At 46.0% G+C, this 21,439-nt stretch overlaps 1 protein-coding gene across 8 annotated transcripts in view; it reads left to right on the plus strand.

Annotated features, from left to right (window-relative positions):
• The window catches only part of arhgap32b (Rho GTPase activating protein 32b), a 645,931-nt gene that overhangs the window by 554,129 nt on the left and 70,363 nt on the right, over positions 1-21,439 (plus strand). For all 8 annotated transcript variants that reach the window (XM_068053769.1, XM_068053766.1, XM_068053771.1 and 5 more), the window contains one exon: positions 3,500-3,649. In XM_068053769.1, the coding sequence (XP_067909870.1) occupies positions 3,500-3,649 (150 nt within the window). The remainder of the gene's footprint in view (positions 1-3,499; positions 3,650-21,439) is intronic.

Consider the following 21,439-nt stretch of genomic DNA (forward strand, 5'->3'; position numbering starts at 1 on the left):
GTGAATTCTTTGCATGAACTGCCCATGCCAGGATAGTTTTCAACTTGCAGTCTGGTTGATGAGCTAAAATCTTATTCAGCATTTCATGGATCACCACATGATTCCTTTCACAGAGTCTGTTTCTGAAAGGACTTACAGCTGGGATACGACCATGATATTCATATTTTCACACATGTCTCTTAACTTGCCATTGGCAAATTCCCCTCCGTTATCAGTCAGAAACTTCGCTGGTATCCAAGTCTGGTCCCTATCCATTTCTCCATGATTTTGTCTATAATAACTTTTTTGTTCTTGCTAAGTATTATAGTAGAAAGATTAAGTCTGGCCACCAGGCCTATAAAATGTAGAACGTAAACATTTCTCTTTGTCCCATACCTTTAGATCCATGGCAACAACTCATTAAAGTCACGTGCCAATGAAAGGCTTCCAATATGACATAGCGCTGTCCTCTGACACTTTTTACAGATTTCACACTTCTCACTAATCTTCTGTTCGCCTTGTATACTCTTCATCAACCACAGCTGCAATTTTTAGCAGGATTTCTAACCTCTGACAGGTAGAGGGTGAGCAAATTGTCTATGCAACTTCCCACTCGCCTGGATGAGTGCAGGTCCAACAATATGCAAGAGATTTGACAGCATCCAAGACCATCCTTGATCGGTGCCCCATCCAACATTCACTTCCCTCCTCCACCAGTACACCATGGCAGCAATGTGTATCATCCACAAGATGCACTGCAGCAACCTGCCAAGTCTCCTTTGGTAGCACCTTCCAAACCCACGACTTCCACGACAAGGGCGACAAATGCATAGGAACACTGCCATTTGCTAGTTCCCCTCCAAGTCACACACCATCCTGACTTGGAACTATATTGCCATTCCTTCACTGTTGCTGAGTCAAAATCCTGGAACTTCCTCCCTAACAGCACTGTGGGTGTACCTACACCACATGGACTGAAGTGGTTCAAGAAGACTGCTCACCATCACATGCTCAAGGGCAATTAGGGATGGACACTAATTGCTGGTCTTGCCAGGGATGCTCACATGCCAAGAACAAATTAAAAAATGTTAAGATGATTGGCTTTTTTTTCTCTGTGATTCTTATCACCTGATCGCATGAATCCTTGTCTAATACTCTGATTAGAAACATCAGGATTTGTTAAATGTCCGAAATGGGAAAACTGCAGGTCCGCTGACTTTCTAAAAATAATTGCCTTATGCTCCATGCTGCGTTTCATTTGTGCCTTTTTCATAGGTTTACTCAACAGCATCAACTATCTAACTAGAGACTACATTAGTACTTAGAAAATGGCTTACTCTGGTTATTTTACAAGAAATTGCACCTCTTTTGCGACCTTCGTGTTGTCATCACCAAACATAAAGCAACTACTACTTTTATATTCCTTAACCTTGCGTCAATCCTCATTACTTCGTAAATCAAAGTAACATTTCAACCAATCTGTTCTGTAAATTGTTCAAGTGCAAGCGCTAACTAGCACTGCACAATTAAATGAGTGCATGATTAACCCATTCATCATGGGACTAAAACTCATTCTGAGCAGTACAGTTGGTTTGGATTCATCGTTATCTTCATCCACTTCCTTAGAATTCTCTGCGTCATGTGTCATTTTGAGGACCTGGTCTCTCTACTTTGGGCAGTTCATCACATAATGATACTTCAAGTTACACCTGAAGCACCTATTAACTGCTCCTTGGATATTCCTGGGATTCATTCGCCTATTATTGATGTTCCAATTCTGTCTTTTGCTGTTCTCGCCAAGTCTGCTAAAGGTGCTTTCATCCTCATTCCTCCTCCCTTTAACCCTTCCTTCGCATTGATGCCTGTTCCAGTATCTGGACCATTTCAAAATCTGGCAATCATTGAGTGCTCTATTCTTTGTGTCACCAGCCAATGTCCCATTTGTTCCACAAAGGCTGAAGGAAATGACTGTTACCCCAGTAAATTTTTCAAGGCATCAGGCATCTGATTAACAGGGCCTCCCTTTTCGAGAACTGAACGTCAGGTAGAACCAGGAGCCTGTCCATGAGACACCTTAGCACAATTCAGAAATTTAAATGCTAGTACTGATCCAAGGATCCCCAAATTGAATTTTGTCAATCTTTTATACAATCTGTCGACGCCCATGATATATCCTTCTACGAACTGACGATCTGTTTTTCAAAATTATCAATTTATGACCATGCCTCAGTGGCATTCAACAGTTCATCTTCTTTGTAAATTTTATCCAAGAACTCTATTAGGTCCAAACCTTCTTCACTATCCAGTTGGCAGACATCCATCTCACAAAATACTTCTGATTTTACTTTTTTTAGAAAGCGACAACGCGAAGGCCGTACCTTGTTTCCGCTTTGGTAGTGACGTACTCTATATCCACATATTCACTTCACTCTTCCACTGATCATACAGTTCAGACCCTGAGAATATCAGAGGATAATCGTACCTCAACACTTACTTTCTGCCATTTTTCACAATGGCTCCTTAGATTGTAGTTTTCTGTCTGATTTTTGTTTTCTTAGCTTCTTAGCTTCACTTTTAGGTAACCATTCTCTGTTACCATATTCTATTCCAGAAAGGCAGTTTGTGAAGTATAGAACTGGAGCCAATCTTTACATATCTCTTTTAGTTTTTATAGAGTTACACATTATAAGCATAAACCTCCTAACCCAAAAAGCATAGTTTAAGTCTGTATTTATTTATAGGGGCTCAAGTGAATCCCCTCTAAATGCCTACCACCTGCATACAATTAAACACAATTAACACTCTATACTTCATGTCCTAGACCCCCTCTGTGGCAGGCTCTATAATCTATATCCTAGACCCAAACTCTCCCTTCAGTGAAAGGCTGTATACTCCATGGCCTAGACACAAAACCCTTTAGTGGCAGGTTCTATATCTCTGCTTTTGCATGTTTTCTCCACCCCACCTAAGAGTTTACTATGGACCAGCTCCACAGATAAAGCAGCCATTGAACACTGCTGTTGTCCCATCATGTCTTCTAGCTCCTTGTTAGAACAATCCAAAATTAATCCCACTGGCCTTTGGCACCACGTTTACCCACTGCATCATCAAGGAAGCTTGGATCCCTTGTTCAATCAGGATTCTAACCACTTTATTCTCTCCTCTTCTACTGGACAATGTAGGGATACAATAGTGAGTTTGGAACAAAAGCTTTGGCTGATTTTTGTTTTGCCATTCTCTGTAACCCAGCAGTGTTGGGTCTTACCTGTAGTTGTCCACCACTGCGCACACCTGCAATTGCACCCGAGACCTTCCTGGTTTGTACATCTCATTAATGTGCAAGCAGTGCCTTTACCCATCGGTTCATTGCAGAGTCCTTTGTTTTCTCATTGTAATTTGCCTTTTTTCAACCACTTTCAGCTGCTTCAAAGGAAAAGGGGCCTGGAGTTCTGTCAAAGATGCAGATTCACACTGATGTAAAACCAAATGTACTGAATTTCCTTTTCTTTTTTTGTTCCAGTTTCAAAAAAGCACGGCAAGCTCATCACCTTCCTGCGCACCTTCATGAAGTCACGGCCAACTAAGCAGAAGCTGAAGCAGCGAGGAATCCTGAAGGAACGTGTGTTTGGCTGTGACCTGGGTGAACACTTGCTCAACTCGGGTTATGATGGTAAGGCTCAAAAGCACATGGGGTTATGTGGTGGGGTTTATTGCAAATATTCCACCAGTAATTACGTTGCAGTGTCTGCCATTCTGTTCTGGCAAATTACAGCTACATCTTAAGCCATATCACTGCCCGTTTTGAGACTTTGCGTGTCACAGTGTTAATTAGTGCAGTGGTTCTGATATCCCCATTCCCCTGTTTCATACAATAAATGTTCAGCCTGGAAAAGTTTTAATTACTTTTATTATGGAATGGTTACTGCACTGAAGGAGGCTATTTGGCCCATCATGTCCATGCTGGCTGACTGCAGAAGCACTCAGCTAGTCCCACTCTTCTGTCCTTTCACCTTAACCCTCCAAATTTTTTCTCTTCAGATGCTGATCCAATTCCCTTTTGATAGTCATGGTTGAATCTGCCTCCACCACACTCTCAGACAGTGCATTCCAGATCCTAACCACTCGCTACACAAAAAAGTTTTTCCTCATGTCACTATTACTTCTTTTGCCAATCACCTTAAATTGCGATTCTCTGGTTCTCAACCCTTTCGCCAATGGAAACAGTTTCTCGCTGTCTAGACCCCTCATGATTTTGAACACTTCCAACAAATCTCTTTTTAACCTTCTCTCAGAAAAACAACCTCAGCTTATCCAATCTATCGGCACAACTGAAGTTATAGAATCATAGAAAGTTTGTGGCACAGAAAGAGGCCACTTGGCCCATCACGTCTACACCGGCCGGAAAAAAAAAGAGCCACCCAGCCTAAGACCCTCATCCCTGGAACCATTCTTGTAATTTTTTTCTGCAGCTTCTCTAAAGCCTTGACATTTTCCCAAAGTGCAGTGCCCAGAACTGGACATGATATTCCAGGTGAAGCCGAACCATTGTTTTATAAAGATTCATCACAACCTCCTTGCTTTTGTACTCCATGTCTCTATTTATAAAGCCCAGGATTTTGTATGCCTTTTGAACCACTTTCTCAACCTGCCCTGCCACCTTCAACGATTTGTGTACATGTACCCCCAGTTCCCTCAGTTTGTAAATTGTACCCTTAGTTTATAGTACATCTCCTCATTCTTCCTCCCAAAATGTATCACTTTGCACTTGTCTGCGTTAAATTTCATCTGTCATGTGTCCACCCCTTCCACCAGCCTGTCTATGTCCTCTTGAACTCTATCACTATCCTCCTCACAGTTCACATTGCTTCCAAGTTTTGTGTCATCTGCAATTTTTAATATTGTGCCCTGTACATCCAAGTCAAGGTTATGAATATATATCAAGAAAAGCTGTGGTCCCAGTACCGATCCCTGGGGAACACACTATATACCTTCCTCCAGTCCAAAAAAACAACTGTTCACCAGTACTTGCTATTTCCTGTTACTCAGCCAACTTCATATCTATGCTGCCACTGTTTCTTTTTTCCCATGGGGTTCAGCTTTGCTGGCAAGTCTATAATGTGTGGTACTTTATCAAAGGCCTTTTGGAAGTCCATGTACACTATGTGAACAGCAATACCCTCATCAGCCCTCTTTGTTACCTCATCAAAAAACTGAAACAAGTTAGTTAAACATCATTGTTCTTTAACAAATCCGTGCTATCTTTCCTTACTTAATTCACACTTGTCCAAGTGATAGTTGATTTTGTCCCAGATTATTGTTTCTAAAAGCTTTCTCACCGCCGAGGTTAAACTGACTGACCTGCAGCTGCAGGGTTTATCCTCACACCCTTTTCTATACAAGGGTGTAGTATTTGCAATTCTCCAGTCCTCTGGCACCACCTCCGTATCTGAGGAGGCATGGAAGATTATGACCAGTACCTCTGCAAGTTCTACCCTGACTTCCCTCAGCATCCTTAGATGCGTGCCATCCACTCCTGGTGACTTATCTACTTTAAGTACAGAAAGCCTTTCTAATGCCTCCTCTTCATCAATCTTTAGCCCAAGCAGTGTCTCAACTATCTCCTCTTTCACTATGACTTTGGCAGCATCTTCTTCCTTGGTAAAGTCAGATGCAAAGTACTCATTTAGTACCAGAGCCATGCCCTCTGCCTCCATGTGTAGATCCCCTTTTTGGTCCCTAATCAGTCCCACCCCTCCTCTTCATATCCTTTTACTATTTATGTGTCTGTAGAAGACTTTTGGATTCCCTTTTATGTCAGGTGCCAGTCTCTTCTCATACTCTCTCTCTTCCTGGTTGTAGTCCATTTCCAGTTTGTTTTTATTGATATAATGAGAGGTGTTGTGTTGGTTGGTTCAAGTATCAGGACTTTGTGAGTTCAGATTTTATCAGCTCACAATTTTTTAAACTGGGAAGTAATATTTGAGGAGCTGCCAGTAGCTAGGAGGTATTGAATGTGCTGTTGCAGTCTGTTTGCCAGCTGTGTCCTGTCACCCAAGATGTTTTGGTTGTCATGTTGAAAACAGCCCATGTCATAGTGGCTGATGCCGAATCTAGCTCTAGCTGAGTTTACATAGGAATGCGATGGCCCAAATCAATCTGCCAGTGGCCGGCCTTAGCGAATCCTTCAAGTTTATTTGGGAATTGCCGTCATATGCTGAAGGCCTGCAGGTTGAGAACAGTGTTCCTGACTAGGCTGTATTGAATCTAAAACCTGCATGCCAGGAGCTGAATAATGCTGATCAGTGGGAGGCTGGTTGTATTGCTTCAGGTTTTCTTCCTGAGTGTTAATAGTTGATCCATTGTCTCTAAGTAGGTCAGATGCATTGATGTGAGTTTGACTTCTCATACATTGTTTCCTTTTAATAGTCAGGTCTTATATTTCTCACATTATCTGGAATGCATGAAGTCAGAAAAGAACCTGTGAAATCTATCCCAGAATCTAATATTCTACAGCAATTTTGGAAGAGTTAGATAAAATTCACAGTGTTCACATGATTTCACAGATTGTACACTCAACTGCTTGTTATACCGGGTGGGTTTGACTGTTGTATGTCAGAGTACTTTGGGGAAAAATGGTGCAGTGTGATCTGTGTGGGGCAGTTGGGAATGGTGGGTTTGGTCTTATGTTACACATGATTAAATGCAGGATAGGGTTTGACAATGTTACACTGAGATAGGGTTGGTTTGGGTTTGGTAATATTTAGTGTGTGTGTGTTTCAGTGAGTTATGTACTTGTGCAGGGAGAAAGATTCTGATGAACAGCTCTTGCGTCGAAGAATATGCCAGTTGCTTTCATAATTGGATGGCCCTGCCCTGGCTCCTGCCCTGTCCCATCTAGCCCTAGATTTCATCCTGTCTCCTACCCCGTCCAGAACCTGGGCACAACCATGGCCTTTAAAGCTCTGTTTAAGTCAGTGCTCCAGATTATTTGGTATGTCTCCACTTTAAGCAAGGCTGCTCCAGTATGTTAGCTGTGGCTCAGTCACTTCCACCTCTGAGCTGAAGGTTGTAGGTTCAAGTCCCATTCCAGGACTTGAGCACAGAAATCTAGGCTGGCACTCCAGTGCAGTACTGAGGGACTGCTGCCCTGTTGGAGGTGCTGTCATTCAGATGAGCTGCTAAACTTAGCCCCTGTCTACCCTGACAGGTGATGAAGCTTCCATGGCACTATTTTGAAGAAGAGCAAAGGAGGCATCCCCAGTGTCCTAGCCAATATTTATCGCCCAGTCAACAGCACAAAAACAGATTATCTGGTCATTATCGGAGTGTTGTTTGTGAGAGTTTGCTGTCATGTTTTCTGCATTACAACAGTAACTATGCTCCAAAATTACTTCCTTGGCTGAAAAGCGCTTTGGGGCGTTTTGAGGATGTGAAAGGCACTATATCAATCCAAGTCTTTTTTCATTCTACAACTGCTCTACAACTGCCCTTAGAGTCTTTAGACAAGGAAGAGTGTGAGTCTTCAGTGACTGCTGTGGGACAATTGTTATCTTGAGCATATTGTTTGCCCTCTTAAGTCAGCAGTGACTCCATTGGCTAGGTTATGTGAACCAAATGTATGACAGCCACACTCCCAAAGGCAAACTCTATGACAAGCTGTATGGCAGCATGAGACCAACAGGATGTCTGCAAGCGAGACCTCAAGTTGACCGGGATCGGAGTTGCTGCATGGAAAGTTCTTGCTGCTGACCAGAGTGCCTGGAGACAAGCAGTCAGGAAGGGTGTGGAAAAAGCAGAGAACAAAAGAAACAACCATATGGCAGAAAAGAGAGTCTGGCGGAAGGAAAGAAAACATCAGTTGACCTTGGGCCAACGTTATTCATCTGTGCCAGCTGCAGAAAGGATTGCCACTCACGAGTCAGCTTCTACAGCCACAACACACGATATTCAATCCTGAAGTGATATATACCCTGGGTGCAGTCCATTGTCTCCCGAGATGGACGAATGCCATCATCGTTGGACATGGTCAGTGAAATGTGAGGGCTGTTGGTCCAGACAGTGCAGATGGAGGCAGTGAAGAGATGGCACTGGAGAATATTTAAAAATGTGTCCAAAATTTACCTGAAAGTGAATTTGAAAAATGGTGAAGGTGGCACATTAGTGGGACTGGGTCAAGGCATTGCACTTTTACCCAATGATTGGATGTCCCAGACTGGGTCAGCACGCTCTTTCAGGGAGGAATTGCTGATAGTGTCTGCTGCCGATATCCTAACTCACACCAGATCCCCTTCACCCATCACCCTTGTGCTCACTGACCTACTGTGGCCCCTGGTCTGGCAGTGCCTCACATTTAAAATTCTTATCCTTGTTTTCAGATCCTTCCATGAGCTTGACCCTTCCCATCTCTGTAACCTCCTCCAGCCCTACAACCCTTCAAGATCTCTGAACTTTTCCTAATTCTGGTCTCTTGCGCATCCTGATTTTAATTGCTGCACCATTTGCAGCTCCGCCTTCGGCTGTCTAGGCCTTAAACTCTAGAATTCCCTCCCTAAACCCCTCTCTCTCTCTTGTTCCCACATTAAGACTCACCTTAAAACCTACCTATTTGACCAAGCTTTTGGTCATCTGTCCTAATATATCCTTATGTGGCTCGGTGCCAAAGGCCTGTGAAATGCCTTGGGACGTTTTACCATGTTAAAGATGCTATATAAATGCTGTCGGAAGAGCTGCTGATTGTGTCAGAAGAGCTTGTTTGTTTTTATTTGCTATCCTGAAGTCCTGTGAGCTCAGCAAAGATTCTCTACCTTGAAGAGGGCTGCTGAAAGGGATGATCTTGTAGTCAAATAATTACTGAGCACAGACTGAGATGTATCAAAACAAAACACACAAAATGTGCTTCAGTTACATTCGTGGGAGTCCTTTAATATCAGCTCACAGCACAGGTCCTGCAATTTAATCACAACCTGATCAGTGAGTTCAATCCAATAATCTTATTGTTGCCAAATGTTTCTCCAGTTCAGTAACTGTCAGGATGGCCGGTATTTTACGCCACCCCAGTGGGTCGGATGGTGGCGTGAGGGCAGCGTAAAATTGAGCAGCAGGCTCAGGGAGTCCTAACTGTCCCCAATTCCGCCGCCGACCAAGTTTACGAAGGTCCGGTGGGGGGGGTGGTGAGAAGTGGCCCGCCTGCCCAAGGCCAATCGAGACCCTTAAGTGACCACTTAAGGGCCCTCGCCCGCCTCCACAGGTATTTTACCCATGGCAAGCGGGAGTGCCGGGGACGGGAAAGGCCGCCCAGCTATAGCTGCTGGCCTTTCCGCACCCCGGTGGGGGGCCTGGCAATCAGGCACAGGGTGCCCGATTGAGGGCCGCCCCTGCCTCACAACCCAACCCCGGGATCCAAGACGCCCCCCTCCCCCAAATAATCACCATAGCCTCATCGGAGCACGACCGATTCCCCTGGTGAGGCAACCCAGACTTCCCTTCAGTACCGGTTCCTTGGTATCCTCCTCGGTTGGCTGGGCTGCAATCCCAGCAATGGCCAGCGCTCCCGGCAGCTCACTGAGGCGGGACCTCCTCCCTCAAGTCGGTGGAAGTCCTGCCTCGGGCCAATTAAAGCCTGGGGATCCGTAAAATACGAGACGGATCCCCAGGCTGGGCGGATGCGGGTTCAGCACTGACATTTATGTCGGAGTCCGGCTCCCGTCAGCCTACTGTAAAATTCCGGCCAATGTGTCTGAGATAATGGTTGCAATTTACCATCTGCTTTACTCTGTTCAAGGTGCCAGTAAGGTGTGTTTATTATGCTCACGCCCTTCAGATTAGGCTGGTTTCTAACTTGTGTACTGTGCTTGTGGTTTGGTTTCAGTAGTGGAGCCTCATTCCATGCAGTTCTGAGCCTGTATTGCAATGACAGTTCCTCCCATTGCAAAATGCTCTCCACTGATGCTTGGTGTGAGGTGGGAAGCTGATTTGGCAATGTTTAGAATGAATTTCAAACAAAGCGGTGAAGTGATTGCAGGATCTAATGTCAGAGTGTATCAGTGAAAGAGTTTCGAATGATGATCACAATCCACCATTGATGAATTCCCTGGCTCAGTTGGGCTTGGGCAATGTGGTAGTCATTTTTTATGGTTGAATGATTGGAGGTTCATTTCCCAATACTGCTGGGTTAACTGGCCAGTGCTCAGATATTGGTGGGAAAAGTACAGTGCCCTTCAGCCGGGCAAGGGAAAATTCAGCCAGTGTTCTTTGTCGTCCAGTGATCTGTGCTAGAATCCATGTGTAACTGCTGGAAGAAGACAGGATCAGACTCCTCCCCGGGTGGTGTCCCTGCTCCTCACCAGTCAGCAAGCACTGGGGTGATGGGTGAGTGAAATTTGGTGCAGGTTGGGATGCAGAATGAATGAGCTGAAATTTACAGAGGGTGGAGGAGGCCAGCCAGGAGAGCATTGGGATAGTCACGTCTAGAGGTAACATGGATGAAGCAGGGCAGAGACGGATGATATTACAGAGATGGAAGTAGTCAGTTTTAGTGATGGAAAGGATATGGGGTCGGAAGCTCAGCTCAGGGTTAGATTGGGTGTTGAGGTTGTGAACTATCTGGAGTCAAATGGTTTCCAGGGAGAGGGATGGAGTTGGTGGCTAGGGAATGGAGTTTGTGTTGGGGGCCAAAGACATTGGATTCAGTCTTCCCTATATTTAATTGGAGGTCACTTCTCATCCAGTACTGGATGTCAGACAAGCAGTGTGACGACTCAGCGACAGTGTCGGGGTCGAGAGAGGTGGTGGTGCGATAGAGCTTGGCGGCATCAGCATAAATGAGAAACCTGACATTGTGTTTTCGATAATGCATGTAAATGAGAAATAGAAAGGGGGCTGAAGATAGATCCTTGGTGACACCAGAAGTAATGGTTCGACAGTGAGAAGATAAGTCATTGCAGGAGATTCTCCGGCTATGACTGAATAGATAGGACTGGAAAGAGGCGAGTCCCACCCAGCTGGACGTTGAAGGAGGAGAATGTGGTCAATCGTGACAAAGGTTGTCGGTACATCAAAAAAGGATGAGGAGGGAAAGTTTGCTGTGGTCACAGTCACATAGGTTGTCATTTGCGACTTTGATAAGGGCCATTTCAATACTGCGGCAGGGCGGAAACTTAGTGCAGGGATTCAAACATGTTACTAAACGGCAGTAACTGCATTTCAAAGTAATTCATTGGTGAAGGATTTTTCAGATGTAAAAGATGCTGTATAAATACAGATTTTTCTTCTTCTCCTTTGCAAATAGTCTTTTACCTGGTACTGGTCTGGAACTCATGGGAATGTACAAAAAAATGTAGAGGGATTTTGCAGAAAAATAATTTGTTTGCAGTCTACAAAAAAGGTGCAGTGGTTATTTAATTTACAAATAATTATTTTTATAGTTAATTTAGTAGTTTTATTTGTCTTTTTTAAATTTTCCTAGAAAAATGGCACCAAGTTGGCCTGTTTCCAGTGCAACAGGACTCCCCTCTCCCCACCATGTTCAGCATAGAATCTCAATGTTTACAGTACAGAAGGAGGCCATTCAGCCCATCGTGTTACTGGCTGTCTGCAGCTCACCTAGTCCCACTCCCGGCTTTTTCCCCGTAGCCCTGCAAATTATTTCTCATCAGATAATTGTCCAATTCTCTTTTGAAGCTGTTGATTGAATTTGCCTTCGCCAGCATCTTCGACCTGTCTGTTTGCATCTCATCTCTCTCATTGCTTCTCTCTCTTGGTACCATAAGATAAATACTGCCCATCCTGTTTGCTAAGACAATGGAAATTTATCTGCTGTCCATGTTTTATTTCAGCTGCAACACGAATCTTCTGTGTATTGGGATGGTCAATGGGTTAAACGGGTATGGGAACAGGACACGGAAAAGGGATTAAGTGGAGCCCAATCAGCATAGGTCTCCATCTATGTGTAAAATTCAACGATTCTGCACTATCGGCATCGGATTGCATATGAACATTGGCATAGATCAGTGAGACAAATAGCCTTTAGCTCATCTTATGTGGCTGATGGAAAATCATTGTATTTTGCACACAACAGGAGGCCTCTTGACCCATCATGCAGTGCTGAGTCTGCCCTTTCCCAGACCCTTTTGGCTTTCTCTTTATTTTGCTGTGCCACCTGGTGAGTTGTGGTAATAAGTGTTTGGCTTACATAAGTACTGCCATTCCAGCAGCATTGCATTTTACAAATATTGTAAGATTAAAAGGTGAACAGGGAGAAACTGTTCCCACTTGTGGGCGAGTCCAGAGCAAAGAGACATAAATAGAACTATAAATATAACAGATCAAATAAAGAATTTAGGAGAAATTTATTTTTACAGAGTGGTGAGAATGTGGCACTCACTTCCATATGGAGTGTTTGAAGCAGAGAGTATTGAATCATTTAGAGGGTGGCTTGATGCATACAAGAGAAATGAACATAGTAAAACATCCCAAGGCTCTTCACAGGAGCGTTATCAGATCAAAATTACAAAGGAAGAGATATTGGAACAGGTAACCAAAACTTGGCTAAAGAGGCAGGTTTTAAGGAGCATCTTAAAGGAGGAGAGAGAGGTAGAGAAGCAGAAAGCTTTAGAGAGGGAATTTCAGGCTTGGGGCCCAGGATGGCTGAAACCATGGCTGCCAATGGTGGGGTGAAGAAAGTGGCCAGGGTTGAAGGAATGTGGTGTTCTCAGGCTCCAGAGATAAAGTGAACGTGACCCTCACCAAATGTGTCCTCTGAATGTTCCCTGCAAAGTAAAATGGTGATTTTAGTGATTAGTAAACCAATCTTTGTAACTGAATGAAACTGATCAAAGCTGTTTCTCAGTTAAATCTGCTCCTATACCAATCTACTGCAACTGCAACAGGACATAGATAGGCTAGCAGAACAGGCAGACAACTGGCAGATGGAATTTGTACAGAGAAGTATGAGGTGATGCATTTTGGCAGAAGGGATAGGGAGAGGCAATATAGATGTAATGGCACAGTTTTAAAGAGTGTGCAGGGATAGGAGGACCTGGGGGTTCATGTGCATAGATTGTTGAAGGTGGCAGGTTATATTGAGAGAGTAGTTAGCAAAGCATATGGGATCTTCAGCTTCATAAATAAAGGTATTGAGTAGAAAAGCAGGGAACCTTTATGCTGAACCTTTATAAAGTTCTGGTTAGGCCACAACTAGAGTATTGCGTCCATTTCTGGTCACTGCGCTTTAGAAAGGATGTGAGGGTCCTTGAGAGGGTGCAGAGGAGGTTTACCAGAACGGTTGCAGGCATGAAGGATTCATCTACATGGTTAGGTTGGGGAATTTGGGCTTGATCTCCTTGGAGCAAAGGAGGTTGAGAGGAGATTTGATAGAGGTGTACAAGATTACAAGAGGTAAACAAAGAAAAGCTGTTTCCATTAGCTGATGGTACAAGGACTAGGGGGCACAGATTTAAGGTTTTGGGCAAGAGGTGCAGGGGGGATGTGACTAAGAACTTTTTAATGCAGCGGGTGGTAAGGACTTGGAACTCGCTGCCTACGAAGGTGGTAGAAAAGGAGGCGATGAGTGATTTCAAAAGGAAATTGAATAGGCAGTTGAGGGAAATAAACTTGCAGGGCTACGGGGATAGAGCAGGGGAATGGCTCTATTGCTGTACAGAGAGCCGGCATGGACTCGATGAGCTAAATAGCCTCCTTCTGTACCGTAATGACTCTGACCATGCTTATGACCATAATATATCTTGTAAAATGAGTGAATCCAGACCCATCTGTAACTCTGATCCAAATTGGCATCTGCTTTGGATTGGCTCCCCATCAGCTACTCTGAATGCTGTAGACCTGGAGTGAGGACACTTGCAGTCTAGACTGGGGTGTTACTGCTGGAATTGGTAAAGTCAGCATGGGAAAATAGAACAGTGATGCAGTGATTATGGAAAGAAAACCAAGGCCCTTGAGTGCAGGCAGTCTCTGCTAGTACTGCTATTTGATTTAAACCCTGATAACTGAGGATCCCTTTGTTCCTGTTCCTTTGTCTGTTTTGAACAGATGAATCTTGTTTCCATGTTGTCCGTATCATTGCAGAAACAACAGAGCCCACCGGTTTCCAATTTGGGATTGTGAGAGTTCACAGGGGTTGCTGTAAAGAACTGAGCATGTGTGCCCAGGCCTCTGACTACCGACATAAGAACAGAAGAGTTTTTAGGAACAGGAGAATGTTATTCGACCTCTTGAGCCTGTCCCTCACTGATAGGTTAATCACACCAGCCCACCTTCTCACCATGTTCCTCAAACCCTTTATCCTCCAAAAGTATGTTCAGTTATCTTTTGATCACATTTATAGTGCCTCCATTTCAGTGGGCTTCTCCTGAAACTAATTCCTTGGCTTGATTACCCTTTGGGTGAAATGCTTCCCCTGGCTTCTCTTCTAACTCCTAATTTTTAACATGTTCCTCCCAGGGACTGGATAATTTATCTGAGCCATTTTATGAGAATCTCCCTTACAGAATTCAATGTTGTCAGTTTGTGGAGAGTTTTTTTATTTACGGCTTCATGGGATGTGGGCGTCACTGGTAAGGCCAGCATTTATTGCCCATCCCTAAGTGCCCTTGGGAAAGTCTTGGTGAGCTGCCTTCTTGAAGCACTGGAGTCCATGCAGAGTAGGTACACCCACAGTGCTGTTAGGGAGGAAGTTCCAGGATTTTGACCCACCCACAGTGAAGGAACGGCGATATAGTTCCAAGTCAGGATGCTGTGTGGCATGGAGGGGAACTTGCAGGTGGTAGTGCTCCCATGCATTTGCTGCCTTTATCCTTCTAGATGGTAGAGGTCATGAGCCTGGAAGGTGCTATCGAAGGAATCTTGGTGCATTCTTGCAGATGTTGCCACTGCATCGGGTGAAGGGCGTGAATGTTGGGAAGGTGGTGGATGGGTTGCCAATCAAGTGGGCTGCTTTGTCCTGGATGGAGTTGAGCTTCTTGCATGTTGTTGGAGCTGCACTCATTCAGGCAATTGGAGAGTATTCCATCACACTCTTGACTTGTGCCTTGTAGATGGTGGACAGGCACTGGGGAGACAGGAGGTGAATTATTCACCACAGAATTCCTAGCCTCTGACCTACTCTCGTAGCCACAGTACTTATGTGGCTGGTCCATTGCATTTTTTGGTCAATGCTAACCCCCAGGATGTTGATAGTGGGGGATTCAGCGATGGTAATGCCATTGAGCATTAAGGGGAGATGGTTAGATCCTCACTTGTTGGAGATGGTCATTGCCTGGCACTTGTGTGGCGCGGATGTGACTTGCCACTTGTCAGCCCAAGCCTGGATGTCGTTCAGGTCTTGCTGCATATGGGCATGGGCTGCTTCAGTATCTGAGGAGTCAGGAATGGTGCTGAACATTGTGCAATCATCAGCAAACATCCCCATTTCTGACCTTATGATTGAAGGAAGGTCATTGATGAAGCAGCTGAGGATGGTTGGGCCTAGGACCGTACCCTGAGGAACTCCTGCAGTCATGTCCTGGGATTGAGATGATTAACCTCCAACAACCACAACCATCTTCCTTTGCGTTAGGTATGACTCCAGCCAGCAGAGCGTTTTCCCCTTGATTCCATTTTGTTTGGGCTCCTTGATGCCATACGCGGAGTGGACTGTTGTGCTTTTTACAAGTGACATTTACATAAAGAAATGAAAACTGAAAATTGAAGCAAGCCTCCATTCCTCTGAGTGTGTGGAATATTCACTGGATGGGGATCTGCTGGGAGGTGGTGATTCCCTATCCCTGTGCATGTGTACTATCTAGTAGGATTAAAAGCAAAATACTGCAGATGCTGGAAATCTGAAATAAAAACAAGAAACGCTGGAAATACTCAGCAGGTCTGGCAGCATCTGTGGAGAGAGAACCAGAGCTAACGTTTCAAGTCAGTGACCCTTCTTCAGAACTTCACAACAACTGGACAGGAAGGCCACATGGCTGTGTTCGGGGAGCCCGTCCATGGTGGCGATCAGGAGGAAGTGCGGCCACATGGTCCCGGCAGCGGCTATCGCTCACTCAGCGACTCTGCGCTGTTTCCACACAAACTTTCCCCACAACTCCGGCTTGGCTCCCGGATCCCGATCCCAGTAGCAGTACATCATTGTAAAAGGAACAATGGTGGGAGCTGATGAAATGTTCTATTACCTCCCCTTCCCCCCTCGCCCCCCCACCCCCCTCACACCCCCTTCCCCCACCCCCCTTGCTCCCCCCTCACACCACCTTTGCCTCGCACCCCTCTCCCCTACCCCCTGCAGCCCCCTTCCCAGCTCCTCCCACACCCGTTTCCCCCCACCTTCTCCCACCGGCATCCACCTACCCCTGTGTAGGGGCCCTAACAACCCCACTGCCTTGTGGGCATCTCAGTAGAGACCAAGGCTAAGGGAGGATACCCCGACAGAAAATCTGGAGCGGAACCCCGAAGGCGGTCATGTGTCACCTTTGGCATGTTTCCAGCAGTTCCTGCAGCCATACCGGTGCCAAAGGTCATGCTCTGCACTCCTTTGGACCCCACCAGGAAGGCCGAGAGGGGGGTTTTGACGCTTGGACAACTCACAACCTCTGTACATCCGCCCAGGCATGCGCCATGGAGAGGTCACTCCATAGTCGCCTCACAGCGACCAAATCAACACGGAAGGCAGCAGTTACGGGTTATACGTCCAGCTCAATTGGCGTAGAGATTGGGCGCCACGGGTTGCCTTTGTCGGTGGGAGAGGTCATCGCATCTCTCTGGACAGCTACCACCCGCCTCAAACCGGGCAGCCCCCGGTCAGTAAGGTTCTGTCCCGCCACAGTCCACCTGCTTCAATGGGTGCTTGGAGCTCAGGTCATTGCCTGACAAGTGGACTGTAACACCGCACCAAACAGCACGACCAAAAAAGGAAAGAAGGTGCCAGCCCTTCGTTTTGCAAGCTGGAACATCAGAACTATGTGTCCTGACCTGTCGGAAGACCTTACACAAATCAACGATTCTCGGAAGACCACCATCATTAACAATGAGCTCAGTAGACTCAATGTGGACATTGCAGCGCTTCAGGAGACACGCCTCCCTGCGAGCGGATCTCTAAAAGAGAAAGACTACACCTTCTGGCAGGGTAGGGATCCTGAAGAACCAAGACAGCATGGAGTGGGCTTCGCCATCAGAAACTCCTTGCTCAGCATGATAGAGCCACCCTCAAATGGCTCGGAACGCATACTGTCCATCCGACTGTTCACCACCTCTGGTCTAATAAACCTACTCAGCATCTATGCTCCAACACTCTGCTCCACACCTGAAGCTAAAGACCTGTTCTACGAGGAACTATATAATATCATTAGCAGCATCCCCAACACTGAACACCTGTTCCTGCTGGGGGACTTTAATGCTAGGGTTGGGGCCGACCATGACTCATGGCCCTCCTGCATTGGACGCTATGGCATTGGTAGGATGAATGAGAATGGACAGAGACTGCTTGAGTTGTGTACCTATCATAACCTCTGCATCACCAACTCATTCTTTCACACTAAACCCTGTCACCAGGTTTCATGGAGGCACCCAAGATCACGTCGTTGGCACCAGCTGGATCTCATCGTCACAAGGCGAGCCTCTTTAAACAGCGTTCAAATCACACGCAGGTTCCACAGTGCGGACTGCGACACCAACCACTCCCTAGTGTGCAGCAAGACTAGCCTCAAATCAAAGAAGTTGCATCACTCCAAGCAGAAGGGCTGCCCGCGCGGCAACACCAGCAGAATTTCTCATCCACAGCTGTTACATAAGTTTCTAAATTCACTTGAAAAAGCCCTTCAAAACACTCCCACAGGGGATGCTGAGACCAAGTGGGCCCACATCAGAGACGCCATCTATGACTCAGCAATGACCACCTATGGCAAACATGTCAAGCGGAATGCAGACTGGTTTCGATCTCTCATTGAAGAGCTGGAACCTGTCATAGCTGCTAAGCGCATTGCACTGCTGAACTACAAGAAAGCCCCCAGCGAGTTAACATCCGTAGCACTTAAAGCAGCCTGAAGCGCTGCACAAAGAACAGCCAGGTGCTGCGCAAATGACTACTGGCAACACCTATGCAGTCATATTCAGCTGGCTCTGACACCGGAAATATCAGAGGAATGTATGATGGCATTAAGAGAGCTTTTGGGCCAACCATCAAGAAGATTGCCCCCCTCAAATCTAAATCAGGGGATCAGGGGACACAATCACTGACCAACGCAAGCAAATTGACCGCTGGATGGAACACTACCTAGAACTGTACTCCAGGGAAAATGTTGTCACTGAAACCGCCCTCAATGTAGCCCAGTCTCTGCCAGTCATGGATGAGCTGGACGTACTGCCAACAAAATCGGAACTCAGTGATGCCATTGATTCTCTAGCCAGCGGAAAAGCCCCTGGGAAGGACGGCATTACCCCTGAAATCATCAGGAGTGCCAAGCCTGCTATACTTTCAGCACTGTATGAACTGCTTTGCCTGTGCTGGGACGAGGGAGCAGTACCACAGGACATGTGCGATGCCAATATCATCACCCTCTATAAGAACAAGGGTGACCACGGTGACTGCAACAACTACCGTGGAATTTCCCTGCTCAGCATAGTGGGGGAAGTCTTCACTCGAGTCACTTTAAACAGGCTCCAGAAGCTGGCTGAGCGTTTCTACCCTGAGGTACAGTGTGGCTTTCGAGCAGAGTGATCCACCATTGACATGCTGTTCTCCCTTCGCCAGCTACAGGAGAAATGCCGTGAACAACAGATGCCCCTCTACGTTGCTTCCATTGATCTCACCAAAGCCTTTGACCTCGTCAGCAGACGTGGTCTCTTCAGACTACTAGAAAAGATTGGATGTCCACCAAAGCTACTAAGTATCATCACCTCATTCCATGACAATATGAAAGGTACAATTCAGCATAGCGGCGCCTCATCAGACCCCTTTCCTATCCTGAGTGGCGTGAAACAGGGCTGTGTTCTCGCACCTACATTGTTTGGGATCATCTTCTCCCTGCTGCTCTCACATGCGTTCAAGTCTTCACAAGAAGGAATTTTCCTCCACGCAAGATCGGGTGGCAGGTTGTTCAACCTTGCCCGTCTTAGAGCGAAGACCAAAGTCCGGAAAGTCCTCATCAGGGAACTCCTTTTTGCTGATGATGCTGCATTTACATCTCACACTGAAGAGTGTCTGCAGGGACTCATCGACAGGATTGCGGCTGCCTGCAACAAATTTGCCCTAACCATCAGCCTCAAGAAAACGAACATCATGGGACAGGACGTCAGAAATGCCCCATCCATAAATATCGGCGACCATGCTCTGGAAGTGGTTCAAGAGTTCACCTACCTCGGCTCAACTATCACCAGTAAGTAACCTGTCTCTCGATGCAGAATTAAACAAGCGCATGGGAAGGCTTCCTCTGCTATGTTCAGACTGGCCAAGAGAGTGTGGGAAAATGGCACACTGACACGGAACACAAAAGTCCAAGTGTATCAAGCCTGTGTCCTCAGTACCTTGCTCTACGGCAGCGAGGCCTGGACAACGTACGTCAGCCAAGAGCGACGTCTCAATTCATTCCATCTTCGCGGCCTCCGGAGAATCCTTGGCATCAGGTGGCAGGACCGTATCTCCAACACAGAAGTCCTTGAGGCGGCCAACATCCCCTGCATATACACCCTACTAAGCCAGCGGCGCCTGAGATGGCTTGGCCATGTGAGCCGCATGGAAGATGACAGGATCCCCAAGGACACATTGTACAGCGAGCTCGTCACTGGTATCAGACCCACCGGCCATCCTTGTCTCCACTTTAAGGACGTCTGCAAACGCGACATGAAGTCCTGTGACATTGATGACAAGTCGTGGGAGTCAGTTGCCAGCGATCGCCAGAGCAGGCGGGCAACCATAAAGGCTGGGCTAAAGAGTGGCGAGTCGAAGAGACTCAGCAGTTGGCAGGAAAAAAGACAGAAGCGCAAGGAGAGAGCCAACTGTGTAACAGCCCCGACAACCAATTTTATCTGCAGCACCTGTGGAAGAGTCTGTCACTCTAGAATTGGCCTTTTGTAGCCACTCCAGGCGCTGCTTCACAAACCACTGACCACCTCCAGGCGCGTATCCATTATCTCTCGAGACAAGGAGGCCAAAGATATTTTTTATTTTATCTTGTTCCGTGATTGCCTCACTCACCGTATGTTCATGATGGGTGTGGTGTTGAGTAGAAGTGGTGCGAGAGAGGGAGATGCTGTTTCTCCTCTGTTGTGCCCAGCCATAGATGCCAAGTACAAGCATAAAGCAAAATACTGCAGATGTGGAAAATCTGAAACAAGGAAATTGCTGCAAACACCCAGCAGGACAGTGAGAATCTGGGGAGAAAGCAAACAATTATGTTTTGGGTGTGGATATGCCTTATTCATATCAGAAAATGGGAATGTGAAATGCAAAAAAAACACAGCGACAAATGGCGGCTCACTATCACCTCAAGAGTAATTAGGGATGGGCAATTAATCCTGGCCTAGCCAGCAACGCCCACAACCCATGAAGGAATAAAATAATTTGAATTGATGTAAGAGAGAGAGACAATGAGAGGTGGAGGAGCTGCTACCTCAAGTCAACTGCAACTGCTGAGCATGGACTGAGTGGATGGTCAGTGTTGGCATTGCAAACATTGAAGCTGGATTCCATGCTGATGCAGGGTGATTACATGGTGCCCTTTTGGCTGGTTCCTGTTCTCTGTGCAGTAAGTTAATTGAAGCTCACTAGAAAGGCATTTAATAGGCTGCTTAGTAAATTCCAAGTACTGATTAGAAAGGCAAATAGCAGAAAGGATTTTAAAAGGTTGATTTTGATGCCTGTCAGAAATTTGCGCAGAGCAGCAAATTAAAGTGATTCTCCTTACGGTTGTCCAGCTGGTAGATTTTTCCTTGACTTTAATCTCTCATTGCCTGAAGGTGTGACTCAATTGGGCACAATGACATGGGCAGCAACTGCCTCCAGTACCTCAGCCACATAGGTAGTCTTCAGGAATGTTGACAAGCTGTTCAAATGTGGGAACATTGTAGCTGAACCTCATATTGTCCCCATCAAATTGTGAACGGGAGTGGGAATCCAGTCTAAATTTATTTTCCTCCTTAGTCTGCGGCACTGCCTCAGTTGAACTGGGCTCTTACATTTGGGCATTGGTGCAACACAGCAAAAAAAAAATGTCATTGGTAATGATAAGGAAAAAATGGAAACAGGATTCATCCATTCAAGAAGGTTGAACGGGGATGGAGGATTCCTCAGGTACATCAGAATTTAAATCTTCTATGAATCAAAGTCTTTGTCCTAATTCATGCCTTGTCTGAGATAGTGTGCCCAGAATTACCACTTAACCAGTCATTGGAGCTCACACAAAATGCCCAACATGTTCTTTGTTCTGAAAGCAAAATACTGCAGATGCTGGAAATCTGAAATAGA

This window comes from Heterodontus francisci, chromosome 22, assembly GCF_036365525.1.
Source record: "Heterodontus francisci isolate sHetFra1 chromosome 22, sHetFra1.hap1, whole genome shotgun sequence".
Classification (NCBI taxonomy): Eukaryota; Metazoa; Chordata; class Chondrichthyes; order Heterodontiformes; family Heterodontidae; genus Heterodontus; species Heterodontus francisci.